Source organism: Calidris pugnax, unplaced genomic scaffold (genome assembly GCF_001431845.1).
Source record: "Calidris pugnax isolate Ruff unplaced genomic scaffold, ASM143184v1 scaffold24, whole genome shotgun sequence".
Taxonomy (NCBI): domain Eukaryota; kingdom Metazoa; phylum Chordata; class Aves; order Charadriiformes; family Scolopacidae; genus Calidris; species Calidris pugnax.
This window is the reverse complement of record NW_015090922.1, coordinates 7,141,292-7,155,275: the sequence shown is the minus strand read 5'-3', so window position 1 is coordinate 7,155,275 and position 13,984 is coordinate 7,141,292. Positions and strand designations below refer to the sequence as shown.

General features: G+C 38.7%; 1 protein-coding gene and 1 long non-coding RNA gene across 2 annotated transcripts in view; one reads left to right on the top strand and one right to left on the bottom strand.

The window, feature by feature from the left end:
• Nucleotides 1–1,011: 1,011 nt before the first annotated feature.
• NENF (neudesin neurotrophic factor) lies at nucleotides 1,012–4,817 on the top strand. The gene is made up of 3 exons (XM_014950637.1): nucleotides 1,012–1,133; nucleotides 2,296–2,399; nucleotides 3,035–4,817. Exons 1-3 carry the CDS (start codon nucleotides 1,043–1,045, stop codon nucleotides 3,209–3,211), a joined length of 372 nt encoding a protein of 123 aa, XP_014806123.1. The 5' UTR covers nucleotides 1,012–1,042; the 3' UTR covers nucleotides 3,212–4,817.
• An 8,275-nt stretch (nucleotides 4,818–13,092) lies between these two features.
• The window catches only part of LOC106893047, a 58,374-nt gene continuing 57,482 nt past the window's right edge, over nucleotides 13,093–13,984 (bottom strand). The window contains exon 4 of the long non-coding RNA XR_001412986.1: nucleotides 13,093–13,192. This is a non-coding gene — a long non-coding RNA (uncharacterized LOC106893047). The remainder of the gene's footprint in view (nucleotides 13,193–13,984) is intronic.

Here is a 13,984-nt window from a genome sequence, read left to right as displayed (position 1 = left end):
GGGCCCGTACCCCGGGGCCGGTGGGGCGCCGCACAGACCCCAGCCTTGCCTCCTTCCCTGCTGCTCGGTGCCCTGGAAACCGCCTTAAAACTTGGTTTTCTCGGGCTCTGCTATTCCCCCCCTCCCGGGAAACACGGGGTAACTTGCGTTTCAGGCATCGGCGAGAAGTTTGTCGGCGCTGGTCGGCGTGTTGCTGGGCAGCTGGTCAGTTGTGCTCCTGCCAGCTGCTGGTTTTGGTCCCTTAAAGTTGCGTACAGACAATCAGTGAATTTCTGATTACCATAGATTGGAGCCAAAGTAATTTTCTCTCAGCAATTAATTAAACTATGTATTTAGACCCTTTTTTCTTCCCCTATGAGATTATAGAAATAACAAAGCAATTTCAACTTGGTAGTTTATAGCTTTCTGTGATGCAGAAATCTCAGCAGAACTTCACATTCAAAATGATAAGGTCCTATATTGATACACATCTGTCTTCTCTTCTTGAAGTACTTGCTGGCTGACCTTCTCAGGGTCTTCTCTAGCCACTTTCAAGAAACTAACCAGCATCTGACTGAAAACACATCTTGTGCATAAAAGACAAAGCAGAAGCACTGGCTTATTAAGTAAAACAGATGTCAGCGGATCAGATTTGTGTGTGTTTATGTATTTATCTGTTGTCTTCAATCGAATAAAGAATGCTGTTGGCCACACGCCCTTTTATCTTGGGCAATATCCATCTGCATTAGGAATGGCAAAATGCAGTTGATCATCTTCAGGCAGACAAAAGGTGACTTGCAAGGGGGACTTGTCTTCTGTGATTGTGACGTTCAGATTAAAAAGATTGTCTTATTCCATTTGTTTAAATCCTAAGAAAATAATAATACCAGGGGCAGTTTAAAGCACAAGCAAGAAATTCCCAGAGAGATAACGTGTATGTATGTATGTATACACACACAAACAAGAGAAAACATACAACAGAGAATGCAATTCTCCTCTTTGTGTCCTGAGTGCTTGTGGATTTTATAGCTAAAACTAATTGCCTTACGCCTGTGCTTAAGTGATGAGGATATATCGCTGGCTCTCTCTCCAGGAAGGACAGCCCATTTACCTGGCGGTGAAGGGAGTAGTATTTGATGTCACTTCTGGAAAAGGTGAGTCTGCTTCTCCTCTGCTGTCCGCTTTGTGTTCATGCTGTTAGTCAGTCATTTGTTTTTAAATATTCCCAATGTAATAGAAGCCAGCAGTTCAATTGCAACAAAACTTGTATACTTTTTCCTTTTTTAAAAAACTCCATTTTCTTCCTCTGGCACCTCCTCCAGTAGAAATTACAGTGGTTTGAGATTACAGTACATGTAGACAGACAGGCCAACGTAGCTCAGTTAGCTTGGGCCCTGACAAAGGAAATGCTTGAAGGTACCTGCCCAGACACCTGAGTCCTCATCAGATTGTAGGTCAGGCCACATGGAAGGCAGTGCTACGGCATTTTATTGCCCTGGGTACATGAACCGACCAGATCAAAGCTAGCTTGGATGTACCTGTATTGCACTTCACACTATCAGCATTGCTGCAGCTTCACCTCCTTTTGTGTTGGTGTTTGCCTGCCCGCGCTGTCCAGTGGCCTCGTCAAAACTCTGGGAAGAGTTGACTCTGATTTTGAAAGGGGGGGGGGCTAAGTAATTTTTTTTCTTCTTTAAAATGTTTTTATTTCATGAGGCTTTTTGTCTTGTCATTACACCTAAACCATTTATTTCTGTACTTGCTGTCTGTGCCTTTCCTCAGAACTACAGATGTTTTAATTTGAACTCTTCCTACTTAATTCAGATTTCCTGTAAAATATTTGAAGGGAACATGGGGGTCCTGGACGCTTGCCTTAACGTTGTCATAAGCAAACTAATGGCTTGTTGCTTTGTACTAAGTTTGTTAATGCAGCTTGTCTGGATATACACGTTGGCTGATCTTCAAATCCTCCGTTAGACAAGGCTTGCCACCGCAAAGTCTGGAGTCTACAAACTTCTCATGAGAATGTAAAGCACAGCTCCCTAAATAATAGGGACATTTTAAGACCGCAATATAGGAGTTCAATGGTTGTATTGCATAACCCTGCCCTGTGCTTTGCTTTTTTTTTAAAGACTGGGATATATTATTAAAAAGTAGGAAATCAAAAGTTAGTTTTGGAAAGAAGAATCTTTGACTTGAGTTACTGCTTTCAGTTCACTGACAAGTGTTAACAAGCCCGTGAAAATTAGAGGCTGACCATACCCTGCACATTTTCAGATCATCACTGGATTATTATTATTTTTTTTAATCTGACAGAATTTTATGGGAAAGGAGCCCCATACAATGCTTTGGTTGGAAAAGACTCAACAAGAGGAGTTGCAAAGATGTCTCTGGATCCAGCAGATCTTACACATGACATAGTAAGAAAACAGACTGTTAGTTTAATTCTATTTTGCTAAGTTAAATTCTTTTGAAAGATGATGAATGATAATATTAAAATATTTGGATTTATTTAAGTTGATTCACATCTTTAAAATGCATTAATATTCTTTAACTACATAAAATGGATATGCATTTACTGCTCACGAAAGGTGCAGTGTTAACAGCCTCAAAGAGGAAAGTTTTCAATCTGTGGAATCAATACAATTTATGTAAGCACATAAAGGGAAAATTGCCTGCTGTTTAAAAAGACGCTTCCAAAGAGAGTAAATCACTTTCTTTGTCAATTGATTTAGTGAATCCTGTGTCACTGACATGGCGGTGAATGCTATCTCTGGGTTGTTTCTTATTTGAGGTGTGATTTAATTCTGCAGGGAAAATGAGGGGAGTTTAACAGTTTGTTTGACCTGAATATATTAAAGTTTTTTCAGAACTGAATGTGAAAGAAAAGAATACAATTACAGGCTATACTATCAATTTTGTTAATCATGCTCTGCAAAATAAACCCAATAGCTGACCCTAAGCTTTATCATAATGAATAAAAAGGAAAAATGCTTGTAAACATCTGTAATTTTATTTCTTTGAGACATGACTTTCATGTCCATATTTCATTCAGACAGGACTCACAGAAGAGGAACTGAAGTCCCTGGATGATATCTTCAATAATGTTTATAAGGCCAAATATCCAATTGTTGGCTATACTTCTCGAAGAATTCTGAATGAGGATGGCAGCCCCAATCTAGACTTTAAACCTGAAGATCAGCCACACTTCAACATTAAAGATGAGTTTTGAGGAACATTTTTGTACTTGGAGAATGCCTGGGATAGACTATTAGATTGATTCTCTGTTTTCTGGTTCTGATTACAAAAATTAGCTATCGTAAGTCCGTTTTCTGTTTAGAAAATATATATGTGTGTACACACATAGTTAACATAGCGTTCTTCCTTTCAGGAAACAAACTGATCTGTATTAGTGTCATACACTTTGGCTGTTTGCTCTGAATTACGGGAATTATTTCATATGAAAGTTCTTTCTGGTTGGATTTCTCTGCTTACAAGTGTGTAATGTAGGGTTCCATTCCTTAGAAGAGATAAGTAACTTTTTAATAGTTGAAACATGACTGGCCTTTTTGTAAATCCCAAGTGGTTTCCCACTCCTTGGAAATGCATTATCTGGATGAGCCTACATGAGCTCTCCGGGCTTCAAGTGAGTGTAGGGTATCACATGTGTAATAGAGGCTTACATTTTAAAAAGCATTGTGGGATCTAATATTTGATAGGTTTGAGAAAACTGGATATAAAACCACTCAATCTCTTAAAATGAAGTTACTGTGGACTATTTATGCAAAGCAAGAAAAATAAATCTTTTTTTCCCCATGAGGCCTACTGCAACGTTTTAAGTAAGACTATTATTACATTAGTTGTGAATAAATGACACTTTAATTTTTTTAAATAATTATAAAAGATGTCATCTATATTAGATTGTGATGATTTCCTTCTAGCTTCCTCCACTCTTTCTCTGACAAAACCCGGAAACGATAGTCCCCTGTTTACCATGTACTCTTACAGCACAAGTTTATTCTAGTAGTTTGGTATCCTCTGGATATTGTTAGCATCTTTATTTGACAATTTCAGCTCTTGCTTTTAATTTCTGTTAGTTTTTCTTTGTTCTTACTCTAGCTTCATCATTGCTGTTGCGATGAAGCATGCATTCATACATTCCTCTTCCTTTTAACTTAATATAAAACTGCAGATTCTGTAGAATGAAAGCAAAGCCCCTTTATCGGGTTTCTCTGGCAGTCTTTCAGCAGCAAGAGGACCATAAAAGCATGTGTGTCCTGGTTTGAAGTAGAACAGAACCCATTCTCTTTTCAGTAATTTCACTTTTCAGTTACTTCTCTTCTAACTGATTATGGTGGACATTTTAGTGTCTGCTTCCAGTGTGATAAGGTCTGATGTTTATAGTTAATACCAAGGAACAGTATGCAGAGAGGCTTCTGCTTATACTTACTGCTGTGACAACCAAGATCAACTCACTTTGTTGTGTGTCCCGTTGGAGGGTCAGAAGCAGAAGACCTGTGTGGAGGAGAGGCCAGGACAGGTGACCCAAACTGAACCACGGGGCATTCCATCCCATCTGCATCACGCTCAGTATAAAAGCTGAGGGATCAAAGGAGTCAGTCTCTTTCCTTAATGACTGGCATCCAAGGAGGACTCTTGTCTGTTCATCTGCCTTAGATCCTGATCTATACGTTCCTGAATCCAGTTCCTGAACCCTGTTCCCATCTGTCAGAGTCCAGTCTGGGACTTTCCCAGTGCCTGCTGGTGACGTGCTTGTCATCCCAGGAGCTTGATACTGGTTTTGTATATGTTGCATATAAAAATTATTTTCCGATTGATAATATTCTCTTTTCTTTTTATTATTAATATTTCATTAAAGTTGTTTCAGTTTCTTTTTTTCCTCTCTCCCTTATTCTCTGTCTTAATGCTATCTCTGGGTTGTTTCTTATTTGAGGTGTGATTTAATTCTGCAGGGAAAATGAGGGGAGTTTAACAGTTTGTTTGACCTGAATATATTAAAGTTTTTTCAGAACTGAATGTGAAAGAAAAGAATACAATTACAGGCTATACTATCAATTTTGTTAATCATGCTCTGCAAAATAAACCCAATAGCTGACCCTAAGCTTTATCATAATGAATAAAAAGGAAAAATGCTTGTAAACATCTGTAATTTTATTTCTTTGAGACATGACTTTCATGTCCATATTTCATTCAGACAGGACTCACAGAAGAGGAACTGAAGTCCCTGGATGATATCTTCAATAATGTTTATAAGGCCAAATATCCAATTGTTGGCTATACTTCTCGAAGAATTCTGAATGAGGATGGCAGCCCCAATCTAGACTTTAAACCTGAAGATCAGCCACACTTCAACATTAAAGATGAGTTTTGAGGAACATTTTTGTACTTGGAGAATGCCTGGGATAGACTATTAGATTGATTCTCTGTTTTCTGGTTCTGATTACAAAAATTAGCTATCGTAAGTCCGTTTTCTGTTTAGAAAATATATATGTGTGTACACACATAGTTAACATAGCGTTCTTCCTTTCAGGAAACAAACTGATCTGTATTAGTGTCATACACTTTGGCTGTTTGCTCTGAATTACGGGAATTATTTCATATGAAAGTTCTTTCTGGTTGGATTTCTCTGCTTACAAGTGTGTAATGTAGGGTTCCATTCCTTAGAAGAGATAAGTAACTTTTTAATAGTTGAAACATGACTGGCCTTTTTGTAAATCCCAAGTGGTTTCCCACTCCTTGGAAATGCATTATCTGGATGAGCCTACATGAGCTCTCCGGGCTTCAAGTGAGTGTAGGGTATCACATGTGTAATAGAGGCTTACATTTTAAAAAGCATTGTGGGATCTAATATTTGATAGGTTTGAGAAAACTGGATATAAAACCACTCAATCTCTTAAAATGAAGTTACTGTGGACTATTTATGCAAAGCAAGAAAAATAAATCTTTTTTTCCCCATGAGGCCTACTGCAACGTTTTAAGTAAGACTATTATTACATTAGTTGTGAATAAATGACACTTTAATTTTTTTAAATAATTATAAAAGATGTCATCTATATTAGATTGTGATGATTTCCTTCTAGCTTCCTCCACTCTTTCTCTGACAAAACCCGGAAACGATAGTCCCCTGTTTACCATGTACTCTTACAGCACAAGTTTATTCTAGTAGTTTGGTATCCTCTGGATATTGTTAGCATCTTTATTTGACAATTTCAGCTCTTGCTTTTAATTTCTGTTAGTTTTTCTTTGTTCTTACTCTAGCTTCATCATTGCTGTTGCGATGAAGCATGCATTCATACATTCCTCTTCCTTTTAACTTAATATAAAACTGCAGATTCTGTAGAATGAAAGCAAAGCCCCTTTATCGGGTTTCTCTGGCAGTCTTTCAGCAGCAAGAGGACCATAAAAGCATGTGTGTCCTGGTTTGAAGTAGAACAGAACCCATTCTCTTTTCAGTAATTTCACTTTTCAGTTACTTCTCTTCTAACTGATTATGGTGGACATTTTAGTGTCTGCTTCCAGTGTGATAAGGTCTGATGTTTATAGTTAATACCAAGGAACAGTATGCAGAGAGGCTTCTGCTTATACTTACTGCTGTGACAACCAAGATCAACTCACTTTGTTGTGTGTCCCGTTGGAGGGTCAGAAGCAGAAGACCTGTGTGGAGGAGAGGCCAGGACAGGTGACCCAAACTGAACCACGGGGCATTCCATCCCATCTGCATCACGCTCAGTATAAAAGCTGAGGGATCAAAGGAGTCAGTCTCTTTCCTTAATGACTGGCATCCAAGGAGGACTCTTGTCTGTTCATCTGCCTTAGATCCTGATCTATACGTTCCTGAATCCAGTTCCTGAACCCTGTTCCCATCTGTCAGAGTCCAGTCTGGGACTTTCCCAGTGCCTGCTGGTGACGTGCTTGTCATCCCAGGAGCTTGATACTGGTTTTGTATATGTTGCATATAAAAATTATTTTCCGATTGATAATATTCTCTTTTCTTTTTATTATTAATATTTCATTAAAGTTGTTTCAGTTTCTTTTTTTCCTCTCTCCCTTATTCTCTGTCTTCTCTTCTGAGAGGGGAGAGAGGTTAAAAGAGAGCTGCTGTCCTTCGTTTAGTGGCCTGCCCAGCCTAAACTATGACAGATTTACTGCTGCCCAATGTGGGGCACAACCTGCACTCTGATAGATTGCCTGAATAGTTTGAATTCCAGCTTGCTCAGTTGAGATGGTATTGGATTTTTTTCCTTTGAGAGTCCTGAAGGGTTTGAAATTAAAACAGAACTCACATCATGTCATTCTTGAGGAAAATATATCACGTCTTTATGGAGTTTTGTTTAAAATCAGTTGATGCAATACTGCTTAACCCACCGTATGTGTTGTGTTATTATTCAATTGTGTTTTTTGTTTATTTGCGGTGCTTTGGTTAGGAGTGCTGGGCTAAACAGGATATCTGGCTATGGTTTTTTACCACAATTTATGCCACGACGTTACCTGCACACACTGGGCGTCACCTAGTGGAGTTTGTTACTAATTACACGTTTAATTTTACCTTGAGAAAGTTTACCTCTTCTTTTCATTCCAAGCTGACACCGCTAGAGCTTGGGGATTTTGGAAATGATTGTTACTTCCTCAGGGCTGTGATTTTATTATTGACTCTCCTGAATGTGTTTCCGGGGTTTTATATTAGTACTTTGGTGCAGGAGTAGGTGTCGTAAGGCATGTACTGCTGCTGCTGAAAGCCCACAAGCCACTCTGCCACCTCCAGCTCCAACTACAAGGTCAGTCCGTTCCTTGCCCCTTACACCAAAGACCAGCTCAGGTCAGATCACACAGGAGAGAACTCTTTCAACAAAGATCCAGGAGAGGGTCCTTCTAAAGCAGATAAAGGAAAAGGTTCTTGTAAAGTAGATCCAGGAGAGGGTCCTTCTCAGCCACTGTCAACGGATGGGGATGACTCAGGAACAGAAGTAATTATTCAATCCTTCTCTATGAAGGACTTGCAAAATCTTCAGCCGTTGTGAAGGTGAGACACTTATCACCTGGTTGCTCCGATGCTGGGATAATGGGGCTGATACCATAGACTTCACCAGGCAGCTGGGAAACCTGGCCAGAGATGGAGGCATCAACAAGGCACTTGGGTGAAAGTCACAAGCTCTCAGTCTCTGGAGGCAACCTTTGTCAGCCACCAAAAAATGGACCACCATGGAGAAAAGTATTAAGTACCTGAGAGAACTGGCTGTGTGAGAGGTATTGGCAACATGTGAAGGGGTTAAAGCTGCTTTGGAAGTGGCTGGTACTGAAGCACAGCTCCTGGTGCCCCAATTACAAGTACTGGGCTGGGTGTTCAAAGGTAAATTTCCTTCTACTCATCATGCCACCAATGCTACATGGAGTAAATGGGTTGCATTAATCACACAGCAGGCTCAAATAGGAAACCTCAGTGATTCAGAAATTCTAGAAGTGATGCCTTCTCGAAGCAGACAGTTCAGCTTCTACTTGTACTAAATTTCAGGTTCATTTCAGTGAAGAAACCCTCCTGTTGCAACAGGAAATGGTGATATAAACCCCATTCTTGTTGTGTGAGATCCTTGTGAATCCAACCCACCCTCACTCATGTCTGTAAACAGGGAGATGCTCTAGTCCTTCCTTTCTGTTATTAAAGACAAGATTATCACAACTGAGTGCATTTTAGAATGCAAAATGCTGCCTTTTTGTTTTTATTTCAGTTTGGGAACTGAAGGACTCGCATTTAATCACTTCCTAGACTCTTTCACTTGAGGTTCCCACTCAACAGAACAGTGGTATGATAATAAGGCTTTAAGTGGGCATGCATCCTTAACACATTTTCACCGACTGCTTTTTAAAAATGAATTCAGGGTACCACAGTATTTCATTCAGTGTTAATTTAATGACACCATTTTATGTCTAAGGTTGTTACTTGCCAACAGCCTGAAATTTGTTTTGTTTAAAAGCAAACTGTCTGCTATGGTTGTTTTGTTCAGTAAATTGCATTTCCCTGACCTCTGTATTATTCCAGTAAGACAGGTGTCCTCACTATATGTATACACTGCTGTCAAAACAAGCAAACTGTGTGCTATCCTTGTTTTTTTAGTCAGCTGCATTTCCCTGACCTCTGTATTATTCCAGTGAAACAGGTGCCCTCACAATCTATAAATTGCACTCAAACCAAGCAAGCTATTTAAAGCCCAATTGTAGCTCTCCTCATACTCCATACCTCCTTTGGAGAGTGAAGAATTTCTTTTCAATTTATTTGCTGCTTCCAGATAACATTGCCTATGTCATTATTTTTGCCATGCTGCTTCTAATCTGCATCTCTCTAACTTAACATGGATGCCTGAATGGTCTGAGGTTTTAATTAATTGCTGTACCAAGAATTGCCTTACTTTAGCATTAAATACTAGTTTACGCTTTGAAATGTTAAGAATTAACAGATGGGTTCATCACTTAGAAGATGCACAACCTGAGTTGCTGTTTCCCACCTGGCATTCTTTTCAATAGTGCCTCACTTTGATCCTAATATATTTGACTAACTGCTGTGACAGGATGGATTCTATAATCCATGCTTTAAGAAGGACTTCTCTGATTAACAACGGGAGCAACAGGACTAATGATATAAGCAACCAAAAATTCAATTAAAGGGGTTATGAAATGCAGCTGAAAGTATTTTGTTAATTTTTGCAGTTGTAGAGACTGCAGTTAAGTGAAATCATACTAAGAACATGTAAAAGGTGGGTTAGAAGCTGTTCATCACAGCTATTAGTTATTGCACCCTAATCTGAACAAGACCACTTGCCAGAATGCAGGTACTCCAAATCCTGCAGGTTGATTCTTCTTCCAAGAATTTGGGATGCTTATCTGTTTAAGTACAGTGCATTGGAATGGGAAAAGCCTCAACACAGTTGTAAGTCACCTCCTTTTAACTTTTGTTTCAAAACCACCACGGGGCTAGATATTCAACAAATTATAGTTTGGAAAGGAATTTAATTACTGCATTTTTCCCCTTGCAAGACTCCCAAGAACAAGTAAAACTCACTTGATGGTGCAAAAGAGAAGACAAGAAAAAAAAAAAGGTTTAGCTGACTTTTACAAATGTATTCTGTCTCTTTTATAGATAAATATACTTCTCTGAAATGTGTTCAATGTAATTTGCATTTGCTCAAGAGAAAACAAAGGAGATGTGAAAAGTTTCATATAGGAAGTCCAACACTAATTTTTCAGCTGATCTGGTTAAACTGAGAGGAAAAAAAATTCAAAAAACCTTCTGACTACTACTGTGAGTGAAAAAGCTGCGAATCAGTAGGATTCAGCTGCACACCAGTAAGATGTGCTAAGTAGCTCTGTTCAATATTTGCATATTTTCAGATGAACGCTGGATATTTTCAGGGATATCTTGAAATCCCCAGAACTGACATTAAGTCATGACAATCATACACTTTGTTAGCCATCATCCATTTCTGCTTTTGCTTAATGTTTTTCTGTCCATACAGGAAACAATATACAAGCCATGCAACTTGTGACAAATCCATGCACCATGAGTAATATTCAGATAAAGTAAAATACACATGAACCTATAACCTGAAAGCTACTTATATGGGATACAGAATGGCTATTTTCAAAGAAAATCAGTCCTTGTCTGTGAATGCTTTGATTTAGACAAGCAAAAAAACCACTTAACTTTTAGATTTGTAATAAGTACTTCATTCAGAGCCCTATGTGTGAATGCTCATTCAGATAGTTAAAATATAGAATGTATCTGACTGCTTTGACACAAAAATCAGTTCTGTATCAAAAGGTGTTTTTTTTTCTCCCACACTATTCAATCACATTCTCAAAAACCTCAGTGTATGAGAGTTGGGCATCACTGCTGGAAATACTCTAATAGCATAGGCATGATTTTGATCTTGGCATGACCAAACAAATCCCTATCCCAGAAAACAGAACAGGTGGGAAACGAGAATGTATCTTAGCGTGCTATTGGGACAATTTATACTGGTAAGGTAGATTTGGCTGAGCAGTATGTGCAGGGCTGGTAACAGACAGTGCTGCTTATTTTTGCTTCTGTCAAATATTGTCAATGATAACAATGTAAACTTGTGCCCTTACCCATCTGTTGGTCTTTACATAACACCTTCAGGTTTGAGTTTTTTCTTCCTGTTCAGTAGAAGGTGAGAGTCCTAATTTACTTGTTTACAAAACCTATGCTTAGATCTTCTTGGCTTGGGTTATTTGTTGACAAGAAATCCAAAATTACAGAACCCAAGATTAATGTTCTGTGAAAACACCTGGATGAACTGCAGAGACACAGGAAGTATTCTTGAATAAACAATTCCTGTTACTGTTTCCCATAGGTTATTTGTAGCTGTTGCAATCAGAAATTCTGCACTGTTAATGAATGTTCAGATTACCATGTTCTGCGGTCCTGACATGAAACACTATTTTTCTGAGAAGTGAAAAGTTTAGAAGAATCTGAGTGCAAGCCATCCAAGAAAATTCAAAATACAACATATTTTTCCCTCAGCTAAATGAAACCTCTCTGAAAAAGGAAAAGAAATCAATGTCCCAATGTCCATATTTTGCTGAAAATTATCTCATATTCTGCAAAGGCAGCAGATAAAGCAGAGTCTTGGATCTAACCCTCGCATTGTGAAAATTTGAGCCCACTTCTTGGCGTATCTACTTGGGCTTTAGAGATTACAGCAACACAGATAACAGACTGATGACAGAGTGTCAAACACATAAACTGAGTCCAAACAGACCTAAACTTGTAGGAATGTTTGAATGTAGAGCTGAACTCGAAGCCTCACACTCTTCTTTTGTACACAACAGAATCTTTGAATGAAAAAAGCCCTTATAGGTAGCATTTGTTTCAGCCAGTAGAGGAAAGGGAATTTTCTTTTCTGGCACTTGTGCAGATAGAATTAGGTGATGACTGAAGTGAAAACTTCCCTATGCCTGGTTCTACGATCCTTTGCAGGATACTAAAATCGGTTGTGTTGGATATGCAGAGCTTAGTTACCAAGCAATTAACTGCCTGGAGGATAACTTTATAGATGAAACTGATAACTGGTTCAAAATAGCTGTGGCAGATCAAGGGTATCCTAGTTTGCTCTTTTGGTAATGACTACAGATAAGGAGAGGTAACTCAAACTTATTTATGATGTTTAACCATTTATTAATTTTTATGTTTGAGCAAAGCTCCTAAAAACAGTCTCATTAAAAATAATAAATACTGCTCCACAAAAAGCAAACTCTTCATTCTGAACTGCAGAACTGTGAAACTGTGCATCAGACCTAAGGATACTTACAGCAAAAATGTTAATTGAAGGTAAATTGAGATTATATTCTTAGGTAACATGTCTATGTCCTACATTATGCCTGGAAGCGTGTCAAGAATATCACTGACTTTTCTCTCTTTATAGTTTAACCATGCTCTGTACCTTACAATAGTTATGCAATACTTTTTAAGACAGTAGGACTTTCAAGGCATTTGTGATGTATTTTCACATTGCAGAAAGGCAACATACATGTATGTCTGAGATACACAACAGAGAGCTCTAGCAATTTAGACGAAGGCAACAGTCTTACAGTCTTTCTAAAACATGTTCTATTCCATGCATTTCTTGAACTGAACAGGTCAGAAATAATGCCCTGCAGTTTTGATGTTTGACACAACAAAAATGGCAGACCAAAATGAAATGATGATGTCAGCTTATAGGGATATCTGAAAAGCTCTCAGTATTAGTGTGCAAAAGACCAACCTATCAATTTTAGTGAACTTGAAGAGAATGCATGCTTAGGAGGGATGTTTCAGTATGCACTGAGCCTCTATGATTCTACACATTAAATATTATGTATGCCTCTAAATTGCTGCTGCCAAGGGTAAATACTTCCTTCCATTCTCTGAAGGGTCTCCTTTGAGTTTAGCAAGTCTTGGAGTTGGAAGAAAACAGGCTGCTGAAAGGTTTATACGTGAAGAAGCAGCGCATCAATGAAATATAACAATCTGAGGCAGAGAGAAGGAAGGTAAGTGAAATCCTACTTACAGGAAGCAGCAGGCGATTATAAATAACTCACGGGAGAGTACAGTTTCAGAAGAGGTGAAACTTGCTGATGCACTCAGAGAAAAGGTTGAACTTGAGAACGGAAAAGTGTGACATCCTCCTTGGATACAGTTCTGGGGAAATCAGCATGAATTAAACAGTTTGTGACTGCTGGCTCCTTGCTCGACAACCTCAGTCTCTTTTTCCCAAAATACTGATGCCTTTTGCTTTGATACCTTGCAGGTGCCTGCATTCATAGAAAGTTATGCTGCTGCTATTCAGTCCATAACTTAGCAATTTTTCTCATTTTGTGTTTAAACGATGCCCATTCTGGTTTAAGAGAGAAGGCTGGAGTTTTGCTGCTGAAGAGGTGACCTGGTACACTGACATGAAGGTGCAACTTTCAGCTTCACTACAACTTTGCAATCCTTAATGCTAGGTTTCCTGGCTGGTAAATGAGCTGATGCTTCCCTTGAATTTCCTTTGTTTTTCATCCCTATTGGGACTTTCAGCCATTTGAAGAAGGTTATGTTGCTAGGACTTTTAGGCTGGTGGGACCCTAAGATGGCTGTAAGATCAAGAATGCTAATTTCTGAAGCTCTGGCTTTAATTTCCTTGCTCCTAAGAGTTATCACTTCGTGGTGCTTCATCTTTCAGCTGAAGTGAGTATATTTTACCCACGCTCAACCAGGTCTGTCATCACTTGGAATTTGCCTAGATTTCCATAGGTCATTTGTTTGTTGAAATACTGAAAAGAAACCATGATGACCCCAACAATATTTCTGGCTCAGCCACTTACAGACATTGTATAAAAGGTGTTTCACAACATTGTTGAGAGTTTTAATAATACATTCAAAATATGCAAAGTGAAGGTGCAGCTGGAAGTTAGAGGTAAACACTTCATCCACTAGTTTATGATAAAATAG